Below are 13,919 nucleotides of genomic sequence, written 5' to 3'. Positions count from 1 at the left end.
ATAGCATTTACACAATGTTAAGTTTAAAACGAAGATGACAAATGTAATTTGACAGAATACTAAGCACTCTTGCAGTGTCTTACTGCAACCTTACTCCTGTTTGGATAGCGTCAAAGAGAAAGAGATTATTTCATGCTTGCCTTTTAATAGACATATATAAAATAATGCTTCTGTAAATCCGTACTCCAGACACTAGCATATACATAATTCAATACCAAAAGAGTTTCATGCTTTTATTAGCTTTGGTCAGTACAATGAAAATCCTATCAAAATTCTTAGCCTTTGCTTTGCTTAATTCTGCTATTGTCTTAGGTGTCAGATTCTTCTAAAGTAGCTGTGTGAGAGACCACATCATCTCTATCCGAAGACCTAAAGCTCTCTCGACTTAAGAATTTTAATTTTAAAAATTCAGTTCCTCTTTGGAAAGGGAAAGGTAAATCCAAACACTTCCTACATTGATATTAACAGTTAGAAGCAGCAAGGCATCAAGGACACAAACTGAACTCTGCATGTCAGGATCAGTTTTCCTTAGGATCTCCAGTAAGAGAGTCATCTTCTTCCTACTTATTTGTGCATGTAACACTACTGTCTGTCTGTATATTTCTGGATACATTTCCTTTACTGTACCTGGAAACACTGTCCAGGTAGAATTTGGGAACACTAAGCATTTGCCCAGGATAACTGCGTATCAAGGAGCAAAAGCATATTGCATCAGCTGAACAGGTTACACGAGTGTACACCTTCTAGAACCATAAATCATCTCATGAATGTGAACTTCAACTCCATTGCACACTTTCAGTAAAGCCTACTGCATTGTGAATGTAATGACATCGTATAGAAACTAAAGGTGTAACATACATTTAGGTCTAGAAGATCCCAAACAGGAATATGGGAGTCCTAATGGGGAATATAAACACTGTCAGCAAAATAGGTGATGACAGCAGAGACTGGAAAACGATAAACATTCTAACAGTATCCAGAAGAACAGTACTTGGAAAAGAAAGAAAAACATTTTATATCTATGGAAAATATTTCAAGTCAGCCAATTTTATTTTTTAAGCTACATGCATTCTACAGTAATTTTTTAAGGCTAACATGATGTCTTTGAGAACACTAGGGCAATGACAGAAAAAACAACTGAGTGGGACTGTATGTTGCTTCACTAAAATTGGAAAAATTAAGGATTAACTACCCCATTGAGCCTGACCAATCAGCATAACAACAGTCTCTGAAGTTCATCTTTTTCAAGCTATCTTCTAAAGAATTAAACAAGTTTTTTAGAAAACCCGTGAGAAAGTATTGCAAACAGTGTTACAAATACCGAACTTAGACCAAAACCTTCATGTTTTTAATCAATTTAAGAAGAGATACTCAAAGGTGCAAGTGAATTTCAACTCAGTCAGATGACTGTTACCAACAGCAGTTTTGTTTCCAAACTTCAGGATAACATTACCCTTCAAAGCTTATTACATACAAGAACAACACATACAGACACAGCGAAAATTCTATATATAAACTGATGAAAACTCAGAGATCTATTGAATAGAAGTTTAGAGAAAACAATATGAAACCTATTAGTCTTGTAGATAGTGCATCTAAGAAGTGTTGGTATATGTCAGATGCCCTGAGAATTGCCCATAGACAGTCTGCTTGCCCAGTATTCACATTCACTTTTATCAAAAGACTTTTCTAACCCAATAAAAGTACTACACCATTTTATAAAAATAAACTTCTCACAATGTTTATGCAGACAAATCTTTTTTAAATTTTTAAAATAATTTCTCCATTTTACCTCAGAGAGAAAAATAGATTGTCCTTTCAAAGCACACTGCATTGTTGACACACATAACTAGTACTTACTACCAGCTGTCATAACTTCATGTTCTCTTTCCTCCTCTTCATCTTCTTGTTCTGGGTGTCCTTCTTCTCTGTCGCGTTCTGCCTGCTCCTCCATTTCTGCTTCTTCATCAATTGTACGAGTGAAAGAATGTTCTTGAGTGTCAACATCAGCAGATTCTTGGTTATCTAACATCTTGATTAAAAAAAAAAAAAAATATATATATATACAGTCAAATTAATTCTGACCAAAATGAAAGATGAACATAAAAGGACATAGGTACTTAATACCTTTTTTTTTCCTATCAGAAAGATACTTCTGATATTGCGCAAAAAAACCAACAGACAACTGTTAACATTCAAGGCTTTAAATATGTAAGTTAGAAAATTTAATTTTCCTTTAATAATTGTTACTCATTATTTGCAGAAAAATGTCTCCTTGTAATGCTTACTTAGACTTTATTGACAAACTTTGGCACTTTAGCATCAAAGCCTTTAGCAACCACATGAAGTTATCTCACAAAATTTTCTCCCTTTAAAAAGGACATGAACATGATAAAACTTTGATGGACAAGATTGTTACTTAATGTGATACCCAACATGCTCCCATTTTCATTCTTAACAGTCCTGAATTTGCAGTTCTTTTCCTCCCTTTTATTTCAATGAAATAAAACAGATGCACACCCCAAGATCAAAGATTAGCATATAAGGTGCACACGAAGAATAACAGTCTTCGAATTTGAATTTAAAAAAACTTTTAGATTGATTGGATATATTTGGGCTAATGTTTTCCTTCAATTTGAGAATATAAGTGCTGACCAGCAAAATACTTACTACCTAAAAGACAATTTTCCAATTCAGGAAACAGCTTTAGACAATCTGAAGAAGGCAAAGCTTTAAACATAAAACATATGGTTACATCAGAGGTTTTAGAATACTTTAGAGGGTAATTAATTCTACAAATCTTGGGACATACACATCCCACCAGCATATCTGCCCTCTCCTGGCAGTTTTCCTTTCCAAAAAAAAAGAAGGTGTTGGTAGCACCATTTTTCTGGCACCTCTTTCTTGCTCTTGTCATTCTATCATTAAGCATGTGTTTACTATGCAAATGCAAACCAGCTCTTTTTTCCCCAATAGTATTACATCTGAGGTTTCCCTGAAGCAACAAATCTACTGCATATATTTGTATTTGATGCATTGCATCTGCGCGATAACCTTGAGAATATCCAGGAGTAATGGAACTTACTGCACACACGCAGTACAGAGTACTTGACCATGAGTATACGCAACAGCTATAACATGAACACGAAGCAACATATTTACTATGTGTTCAGAAAATGGCCACCCTGCGTATGCTTGGTAAGCCAGAGAACCACTAAGCTTAACGTATACATACTTTCCTGTGTACACACACTACACCCAGCGTTTTCAGAAGTGCAGAATCTCTTGCAGATATGTTAGACCATGAGAACGGAAGGGCCAAAGATGCATGTCCCCTTAATATTAATTAAAGGGAGAAAAGAGACCTACACGATTTTAAAAAGCATCGCTAGTGGCTTACAATATAGCTAAAAAGCCTTATAGTCCTGATGTCACATGAGAATTTCCTTGATTAAAAATACCCCACTTGTAGATTGTAAACAGCAATTAAAAATCCTACCAGAGAAACCCTAATCCCACTTTAAGGACTACCTTGTAATGCTTAACAGTCCCCAAAGCTGAGCAATTCAATGAACATGCCCATCATCAATTCTGATCTTGCTTAGTAAAATAATTCAGAAGTTGCCATCATACTAGTTTCAGGCCCAGTCCTATTATGTCTAACATTCATGTAAGGCTGACAAGGACAAGTAGCCGTAAAGTAATGTTAGGACTAAGAAGAGAATCTGGCTGGGGAAGAAGGAAAAAGGGTTGAGTAAGGGAGGGAACGGGAAGAAAGGAACAGAGATCAGAGGCCCAGGTTGGGTTGGGTTGGGTTCAGGAATGGCAGCCAGACTAAGCTGTGGCCTCGTCAACCTACCTAAGCAATCTACATCTAAGTTGTAGGCTTCTATGGTACAGCATATTAGTGGAGTTTTTTTCATGTAAAACTAGGCTTCAGTCTGTGCTTGAATCAAATACTGTCTATCAGTCATTTGCTTCAATTGATTTGATACCACATGTACTACAGATTAATGGACTCCTAATTATACATTGCCCATTTTAATTTGAAGACACCTGAGTTTTTCAACAAGGTGGAACAAAAATACCGACAACTAACATGTAATATTTTCTTAATCCACACTGAAGCCTGAAGAACTGAAAAGAGATTTACAGTCTTACCCATCTGTCTCTTGAGGATGATCTAGTCTGAATAAGTTCCATGTTCTTGCAGGCAAGCAAGCGACTCCGAACTTTATATACACAACGGTAAACTTCTGCCAAGGCTTTGCCAGGCTGGTACCTAGAAAAGAGACCCAAAACAGAAAAAAAAAATCATACAAACTTTCTTTTAAAAATTGAAGTTGAACTTTTAAAAGCAGCTTTAAGTTACTTACCTGCTCTCACCGCAAGCTTGACTAAGTAAACTTGTATGTTTCAGAAGAGCTGCAAGAACAAATCTGGACACAGTATCTAGGAGTGATTCATTACTTAAAGTTGCAGTATCCCAATCTGAAAATAAAAAGGATTCATCAAAATTGGCTACTGTTTCCAACAAACAAATATATTTTCAATGACATCATAAAAAAAAATTCTTCATCCATTTAAATCTGTCAGTTTATAAGTAGTTTTAAAACTACTTAAGAAATAAGCTTAGCATCAATAACTCATAAATACGCTGCTTCATGGTCTGCTCAAGGTATTTAAGTCTAACGGTGAGCCACGGGCGTGCACACAAACTGCCACGAGAGACTCAAAAAGCTGAACTTCGGGGGCAACCTCTCCCTCAAGCAAGGATACTGAGCTGGAGCTCTCTCTTTACCGAGCCACTGATTTACATGGAACTGGTTTAGAAACACACCACATTTGAGACTTTCTACTCTTTTACACATAGTTCAAACCACATTCAAGAATAATTTCAATAATTATAATTATAACAAAAAAGCCTCATCTCCAGCAGGAAAGCCAATTATTAACACAAACACAAGCTTAAGCACAAGCTTCACTGCTAGTATTAACAAGAGACATTTACAGGTCTCAGGTTTGTCCAGTATTTTCAGGAACTGACTTTTTAATTTAAAAATAATTTTTCCCCTTTTTAAAAAGACCCATTAGAAAACAGTATTATTCTACCATAAAATAACCGATTTGCCAAGCAAAATTCCACAAGGAACTGTAATTTTTCATGGGAAAAAAATACTACTGTCCCACTTTGTTACTAATACCTTTGTAATATATTTTCAATAAAATATTATCTATGAATCCTTGCTAACTGCTGTAGAAATCGCAAAAACTTACCTGGCCACATAAAGTTTAGTCTAACATACCTGCTTCCTCAGCAAGTTCCATTACCTTGCATTTGATGCTATGCTAACTGTCACCAAACAACTTTCAGCCAGGTTGCATTGGGAACAGAGCAGAACCACATCAACTTCTATGACACCCAATTCCATAATCAAAATAATACATATTAGCCCATTCATCTCAGATTTTGCAAACAGACAACCAGCATTTTTTACTGGAATTCCTACTTCTGTGGAATTCTTCAAATAGAATTATTTGTGTTGCTCTCAACAGGCACATAGTACCATTTGCTGTCTTCTTGATCTGGCCTAGCTTGGCCAGAGCTACAGAAAATTATCTTTGGATCCAGTAGAGAGTTACAATACAACCACAATGCCCATTTTTTAAGAACCATTAATACTGTAAGGCGAGCCTCCCACAGACTTGAAAAACAAATGACTTACCCCTTTGTCCCATTCCTAACATATTTTGCAAGTTAGTTTGCCTTCCCTGATCTCCTCCCCATCAATTTTTCTTTTTAATTCCAAGTTTCACCCTGCTCTACTAGGAAAACAGAAACACCAACAACTGAGTAAGCAAACAAGAGCCTCTTTTTTCCAGTTTGGAGGGAAAAAGAACACTGAACTTCACGTTTGCCAAACACTGGAATCCATGTCAAAAATAAGTAACAGAAAAAGCAGAAGAAATACCGTGGAACATGACAACAAGTTAATTTTATCATGTCACAGAATTAAAAGGCATTGCCAAAGAAAACATCGGATTCTGCTAGGCATGCAGTTGAAGCATGCAATACACTTCTGACACACACACACATACATGTATATGCTTTTTCAGCATCTTACCTTTACTAATAGCATAGTCTTGCATACTGATCCAGAGGCTCCTTGCTGGCTCTTTTGTACAACCCAAGGCCAAATCAACATAGACAGAAATCTCAGGTCTCAGCTTATAATCAAATGGCTTCTGTTCCTCATTTCCAGATAGGGCCACTTCTAATAAGGAGCTCATGCATTTGTCTAACAGAAGGGAAATACTTAAGAAGTTAAACTGCAAATTTTGAGGATTACATGCATCTATAGAAAAGCGTATGAAACAGCTTTCACTGTCTGCTTTGTTTAAAAAAAAAAATCAAGACATCTCATTGTTCAACTACAAACTCACATTAGATAAGGAATAAAGTGACTTAGTGTTACAATTTACATAAAATGTATGAAGATTTAGAAGCATTATCCTACTGTACTTCAATAGCATAATTCTGTATCATTAATTCTACCTGAACTATACAGCCATAGCTTGCAATTACTTTATCTTCAGTCACAGACCCATAGGTCTTGAAGTAGCCTGCTCAGATTCAGAGGAAGAAGGAGATGCGAACTAAGGGGAACAGGCCACAGAGAAGCAGAAGCAAGTACATTATTCAGATAGGAAGGGATGACTAGAAATACTAATGCTAAGTCCTGTGAACACTTCTGGTAGATCAGAAGGATTGAAGTTTGTTGTTGACAGTATTATTTCTAATTAATAAAAATTCAACTTTGTAAGTAGAATACAATTTAAGATAATCTTTTTCAATAATAAATATGAACAAAAGAGATCCTGGTGTGTCTTGTTAAATGCTGAGCATCTAAGAGTAAAACATTTAAAATTATCTCAGTGAAGTCAGTGTTACTTCTTTCACTGAGAAACTGCGGAGGTTTTTCTTCTGTATGCATTTACAAGACCCTTTGTAAACTACAGCATATAATTAAATATCCATTTTCCAACTATTTGTATTACTACATAAATAAACAAGAATGCTGAAAGACAAACCCTAAGTACATAGACTTATTCAAACATCATCAGAAATTTCAAAACCGAACACATATTTTCAATTACAATTAGACGCTTCCATTTAACAGCTTACCTAAATGAGGAATATCCATTTCCACTCCATCACTGAAAAGTGGAGTTTTCAACCAGTAGGCTGTGTCTTGTTCCTCGGGGGACACTGGAGGTCCTTGAAGCATGCCACCAAGACACCGCCCAATAAGCAAAGCTACAGTTCTCTCTAGATCAACAAGCCACACCCAAGACTGGGCAGGCTGTGGTAAGGGTACTCCAGCAGGATCAATTAATTCAGGTCCACCTAAAAGTATTAGCCATGAATTGTCAAATTAGTCACTGTTGCCCAGATGTTAAAAACAATTCCAAAATTAGTGAAATTAATGGCAGATCTTGTTAATATTTCCAAGTTAATAGCAGATTTGCCCCTCAGTCAACAATCTGTAAACTGCAGTCAGGACAAATAGATTGCATAACATTGTAACTTCAGCAGCAGCAGAGGCCATCACCATCCACAGTACAACTGTTCATACTCAGTGAAGTAAAGGCTCTTTTAAACTCTGCTCCCCAAGCACCTATTTTGTCCAATACATATTTCTTTGCATTCTTATAAACATGCATAGATAAATGATACAACTGGAAACAGCACCTTGCCAAAAATATTAAAGAAAAATTCATTGAATGGCAAATAAGTATAGCAACTCCCATCACAAATTTTGGTCACTTTACCTCTGGTTTTATATTTTTATTACATTGGCACCAGAAATATTATTACATTGGCACATGTTCAGGAATTTAGAAGGTAATTAATGATTTTAAGTTCAAATTCTCTTACACCATGAAATAGAAAGCAAAAGTAAAATTTGGAAATGAAAGTAAATGGATCATGAAAAAATTATCTATTAGCTGCATCGGGGAAGCTCAGTTTGGACATTAGTGAAAGGTTCTTCACTGAGAGGGCAGTCGGTCACTGGAACAGGCTCCCCTGGAAAGCGGTCACAGCACCAAGCCTCTCAGAGTTCAAGGAGCGTCTGGGCAATGCTCTCAGTCAAAAAGTTTAGTTTTAGGCAGTCATGCAAGGAGCAGGGAGTTGGACTCAATGATCCTTACGAGTTCCTTCCAACCTGAGATATTCTATGATTCTAAAAACAGTGTTTCTTTTACAAGAATGGTATTTGCTTGTATTACAAACTTAGTATTTTCAGTTCAATATATATTTCCCATATTGCTCTTGGATTCCCACTCAAGTCTCAGTTGACAGAATACAGAAGTTTGCCTGCAGCTCAAAATATTTCACATCAGCAGATGTTAATACATTTAAGAATTTGAAAAGGAGATGTAGCAAGACACTTAGCTTAAAAAAAAAAAAGCCATCTTTCAAGGGAAAGTTAAACTTCCACTATAAAAAGGTGACATGCCATTCTTTATTTTTCAGAGTAAAAGTGTGTTAGTTATTACACTTACCATGAAGTGGCCACTGCAATTCTTGATCTTCTAAAAGGGCTGCAGCAGGTAACAGTCTATTAAGACGATCTAAAGGTGGCAACAGATCTAGCAGGTAACTTAACAAAGGCCGAGCTACTGATACTGGCAGTAACAATAATGAGTTGACAATCTGAGAGAGCATACTACCAGCAGCCGATACATAAATTACATCTATAGAGAAAAAGAAAAAAAGTGCAATTATAATTCAGAAAATAATTATATTCCAAGCACAATTTAACAAGTCAGAAAGAACTGCATAAAAATATTTCAGCTGTCTCAAAATGTATCAATTCTACATGTTGAATTGGGGGGGTTGTTTAATAAGTATTAATCCATTCCATATTTTACTTCTGCGCTTTTCAGTAATCTCAAAAAAAACGTACTTTTAAGATGAGAAATCTAGAACTAAAGAAACTGAAACAATAATGCACTGAGACAATAACCTTTCTATTCTGTATTTTCCCATATGCAACATGTTGTATCAAAAACATGAACCAGATGCTATCCTTGGGTAGATACTTAATCTCCTCCTTTGAGGGAGGCTTGGGATGTCTACTTTATGCAGATATAGGGAAAATAAGATATTTTATTATTCAAATCTAAACAAACAAGAACTGCCTTAAGCTTACAGTACCACCATTACTGATTTTTCAATGAACATTTACCTCTCAGTTTTTCCCCAACACTACCATTCCAAGAGCTTTCCTTAAGCAGTGTTGCAGAACGGGAATAGATATCTGTAGCATGAGGCAATAAAAGCTGGAGATGTTTGTGAAGCAGTGCCACACTGCTTGAATTCTAGAAGGAAACAAATAACCAAACATTAAGAATAATTCGGTAAATGTATTTAAGAGGTTCATTATTTAAATCAATTTAGCTTTCACCTACTCAGAAGATTTTCAACAGGAATCTTAGAACATTCTGGTGCTCATGCATATTGAATTAATTTTCCCCCCCAAAATGATAAAAATAAGGACACACACCTCACTAACACTGTTGATGTGGCAATAAGCCAGCAACTGTTTCTGCAGTGAACATAAAAGCTCATGAAGATGAGCAGGTTGGCTGTTTTCTGATGATGATGTACCCAGTAAAAATTTATCACTGTTTTTTTCCAGTTCTCCAAAGGCTTGGTCCTATTAAGATAAAAAGGGGGGGAAAAGAACAATTAACTCTGTTTTCAAACTTTAATATCACCTTAAAAATAAGACTTTTCCTTCTACATTGTGCATCTATGATTATCAGAGAAATCAGATAATGTCAAGTGGACCACAGGATAACCAAACTTGAAACTACAATTGTTTAGAATGTCACAGTAGTGATTGTGATAGCTGTCCAGAGAACATTTCTATTCTTAAAAGGGTATTTTCAAATGCAGAAATATTTTTCGTTCAACTCACAAAGGATAACTGGGTGAAAGAACTCACTCCCCACCCTGACCCCCAAATCACAATATGTTAAAATAAGTAATAGCCCTTTAGAATTTATTGTGGGCTGATGTATAAAATGTTTCACATTAGAATCTTTCCTTGCATTATCTAGGATGGCAATAAAAGGAGCAGAAGCTAGATAGCTGCTTGACTTCGTTCTGAATTCCATTGAAAAAACTGAGCTAGTTTCAATTAGAAAATTCAAAGCAGATAGCTCAATCTAGATGACTGGTGGAGGGCTAGCAAAAAGAACAAAACACTACCAATCCTCGCCCTCAGGAGACAGGGATACTATGCCAGAGAAGTAAAAATCCCTGATTTCTTTTCACTGTTACATTTAACTGGTTAGTTGAATAAAAAGGTGAGAGCTTCTACTGTTACACAGCTAAGAACAACAGTCTCTTAGACACACTGTCATATAAGATGGCTGACCTGTACTTGCTGAACTATGATAAGACAGTTACCCTAATGAACTTTATTAAATAGATTCATGATTCTAGCGTCTGCCTGTCTTTCTCTGGTGGCTGAGATTATACTGACAAAATGGGTTCCATACAATCTACTTACGTGATGTGTTACATTCTATCTTCCAAAAAAATTTTAAAGCCAAAGCAAGAGCAATAAAATACTTTAGTCTGATATTAAACCACCTACATTTACATAAGCCAAGTTAAACAATAAATACCACTATAATAACATTATAGAACCATAATGTTAGAGATGATTTAACTGATTTTAGTCCACTTCAGGACAAATACATATGGCAATGCTACTTTAGATAAACAAATACAGCACCATTTTCTGAAAGTGGGGAGAAACTTTTAACCCTTCAAAGTATTCAAAATTCATTACCATTTAAAAAATAAATAAAGACAAGGCCTATACATACTGTATAAAATCCCAAATTTCTTAGAAGAGTCTTCATTAAGATTTCAGCTAGATGAGTATCCGGATGACTACTCTGAACAGCATACGTTTGATCAGAGAGATTTCCATAGCTGATACATAATGAAGCAGTTTCTGTGGCATCAGATGGTGAGCTATAGCCAAGGAGGGAAGCTACATGGGTGTGATCCTGCAAGCTTGTCAGAATAATATCCAATTGCATTCTCTAAAGGAAAATGTTTAGACACAAGAAACACTCTTTGTTAGTGAAGACAAAATAATGAGCTAAGAAGAAAAACACATCAGGCACAGTTACGCAATAAAAATATTCTAATGAGACATGAAAATAATCTGGAGGACATTACCAAATAAATCCAAACAGTTTTTTCTGCAGATTTGTAGCATTAGAGAACAGATAAATATACTGAATTATACGACTATACCTAGTAAAAATCTGAGATTAGGAGAGATTAGACATTGGACCAAATGCTTTCTCCTGTTTGTTCTAGTTATCTGATTATTTGCAGGGGTGTATGTGGGGAGGATGTGTGTGTAGCAACAGATAATTATTCTAATCTATACATAGGAAAGAGGAAAAGGGTAAAAAGCAGGGCAAGCATACATTAGACCAAGGGAGGTGGCAGATGCAGAGTAATGACCTTCAATTTCAGTGTTGTTCCCCACTGTTGCTGGTTATGATTCCCGAAAAACCTAAATTTTCTCTACCCTAGTCATTTTCAGGGGTTTTAGTTTGTACTGGTACTAATCTTTAGAAAATTACAATCAGAAGAATTCTTCTTCATAGTTCCAGTATCAGTATACACCAGTCCATTCCATAGTTTATAAAATAAAATAAAGGTCTAAAATAAAATATATTAAAAAATCTAAAATAAAAAGTTTGACCAGGATCCTGTGTATACAGAACTGAATAATAAGTTTCTCTCATCTTTTAACCTGAGACTACTGCTGAAGATTCAGTTCCTCCTGCCCGCAAGGACAGGAGCATGTGTTTCTTGAATTTCTTTCCTTCCATTTGTAGGATACTGGACAAGTCTCCTAACCTGCATTACTTCCTGTTCTTTACATTCAAGAAACAAAAAGAAAAAAAAGGAACATCCCAGTTATCTTTGCAAAGTAGGGTGAAATCCATGTAGGAAAAGCATTACACAAGTATTCTTCCCAGAAAATAGTTAATTTTCTGTTACCAAGACTTGTTAAACCAGGCTAGTATTCAAAAATATCTAACATTTAAACCTGTCTAGATACTCTAACACAGCAATTCCTAACTTTTCTGTAGTCAAGATTCACTTGAGAAAGCATGTAGTATTCCTTACCTCACTAGATTCTGATTTAGCCGGGCTACAGATTTTGTTAAGTAGGGCTTTGCACTGCATCACACCAATAATTTACTTGCACTCTGTAAATGAGGCTCACCTCACTGTTCAAAGTGTTCTAACAAAAAAAAAACAAAAAAAAAAAACAAACAAAACAACCAAACCCCAAAACCCCACCACAACTGCTTTCAAAGCACTGCATATTTTTCTTTGACCTTACCTGTCCTTTTGATAAGCTTTCCCATCTATCAGGACCTTGGGGTAGAAGAGAATGTAGCAATTCCATTCTCTCTCGCAATGGAGGAAGTAGCATAGTTGCTCCTACTGACAAAGTCTCAATTACAACCTAAAATTAGAGTAGCAGAAAATACTTTTTCAGTGGGGGGAGGGGGGCCCACACACTATATCCAAAACAACCACTTAATTTCATTTAACATCAGAATTCGATCACACAATAGCACATTAATCTTTTATTCTGTGATGCAAAGATATGCAGTACACTGAAGGAGTGAAATGAGACCAACATATTGTCAAAACAATAAAAAGTTCTTTCTAACTCACTATTTCCTCTAAGAGTGCAATCTTAGAAGTTACTCAAGTAAGGTAGTTACTCAATCCACATCATCAACATTTCAGGCTCATTATTACACGCACTAATAATTAAAATGTTACAAAATAGAAGCAGCTTTTTAAAATTCTCATGCAAACATTCTCCTCTGCTTTCAGATCACAAAACAGTGATGGTGATTCAATATTTTAACTTTAATGAGTAAAACTGGTAAGTCAGAATCATGTTCATCAGAGCGCCAAGTTCAGAAAGTCAGAGAAACCTCTAATTACACAGTCAAAGAAAGAAAGCAAAGAGAACAGCAGAATTTTCACACGTAAACAAAAAAACATTACTTACTTCTTGAATTTCATCAGGGACAGAAGAGTCCATTAGTCTAAACAACAGATTTCGAAGAGGACCAGCTTGACGGCCAAGAATGCTAGTAGCTACACCTCCAGCCAGCGCAAGTGCAAGATGATTAGAAAGAAGCTTCAAACACAGTTTAAGAAAATTGTGATGTTCCCTGTAAAAAGAAATGCAATGCTGTTAATCTCTCTGATTCTTAGCCTTACTCCCTTTCACTTATTTGTGCATAAAGCTTTTAACTCTCATTTGATTTTGCATACCAGAAAGATAAATAAATTATAACTGGGACTTTAAAGACACTCGCCTGAAAACCTACTGCCAATCTGCTTATGTCGTGGTTTAACCCAGCTGGCAACTAAGCACCACACAGCCACTCGCTCACTCCCCGAGTCGCGATCAATCCCCCCACAACTGACCGACCGACTAACACACACACACACACCCCCCTGCCGAGCATGACGTTATATGGTATGGAATAGCTCTTTGGTCAGTTTGGGTTAGCTGTCCTAGCTGTGCTCCCTCCCAGCTTGTTATGCACCTGGCCAAGCAGGAGAAGCTCAAAAAGTCCTTGAGTAGTCTGAGCACTACTTGGCAACAACTAAAAACATCAGTGTGTTATCAACATTCTTCTAGTACTGAATCCAAAACACAGCACTATGCTAGCTTCTATGAAGAAAATTAACTCTATCCCAGCCGAAACCAGGACATTATCCACCCCTTATTCTATACCATTTACGTCATGCTTAGGTCCTACCCTTACAATAC

At 36.2% G+C, this 13,919-nt stretch overlaps 1 protein-coding gene across 1 annotated transcript in view; it reads right to left on the bottom strand.

Annotated features, from left to right (window-relative positions):
- HERC1 (HECT and RLD domain containing E3 ubiquitin protein ligase family member 1) overlaps window positions 1-13,919 on the bottom strand; it is a 96,006-nt gene that overhangs the window by 64,437 nt on the left and 17,650 nt on the right. Inside the window, 11 exon segments of the mRNA XM_035899415.1 lie at window positions 1,861-2,032; window positions 4,162-4,282; window positions 4,377-4,491; window positions 6,126-6,299; window positions 7,187-7,408; window positions 8,569-8,760; window positions 9,255-9,387; window positions 9,573-9,725; window positions 10,909-11,130; window positions 12,459-12,584; window positions 13,146-13,311. Of these exon segments, the coding sequence (XP_035755308.1) occupies window positions 1,861-2,032; window positions 4,162-4,282; window positions 4,377-4,491; window positions 6,126-6,299; window positions 7,187-7,408; window positions 8,569-8,760; window positions 9,255-9,387; window positions 9,573-9,725; window positions 10,909-11,130; window positions 12,459-12,584; window positions 13,146-13,311 (1,796 nt within the window).

The sequence above is a fragment of the Egretta garzetta genome, unplaced genomic scaffold, assembly GCF_000687185.1.
Source record: "Egretta garzetta isolate BGI_Z169 unplaced genomic scaffold, ASM68718v1 scaffold287, whole genome shotgun sequence".
NCBI lineage: Eukaryota > Metazoa > Chordata > Aves > Pelecaniformes > Ardeidae > Egretta > Egretta garzetta.
The sequence above is the reverse complement of the archived record's forward strand: the minus strand, read 5'-3'. Positions and strand labels throughout refer to the sequence as shown.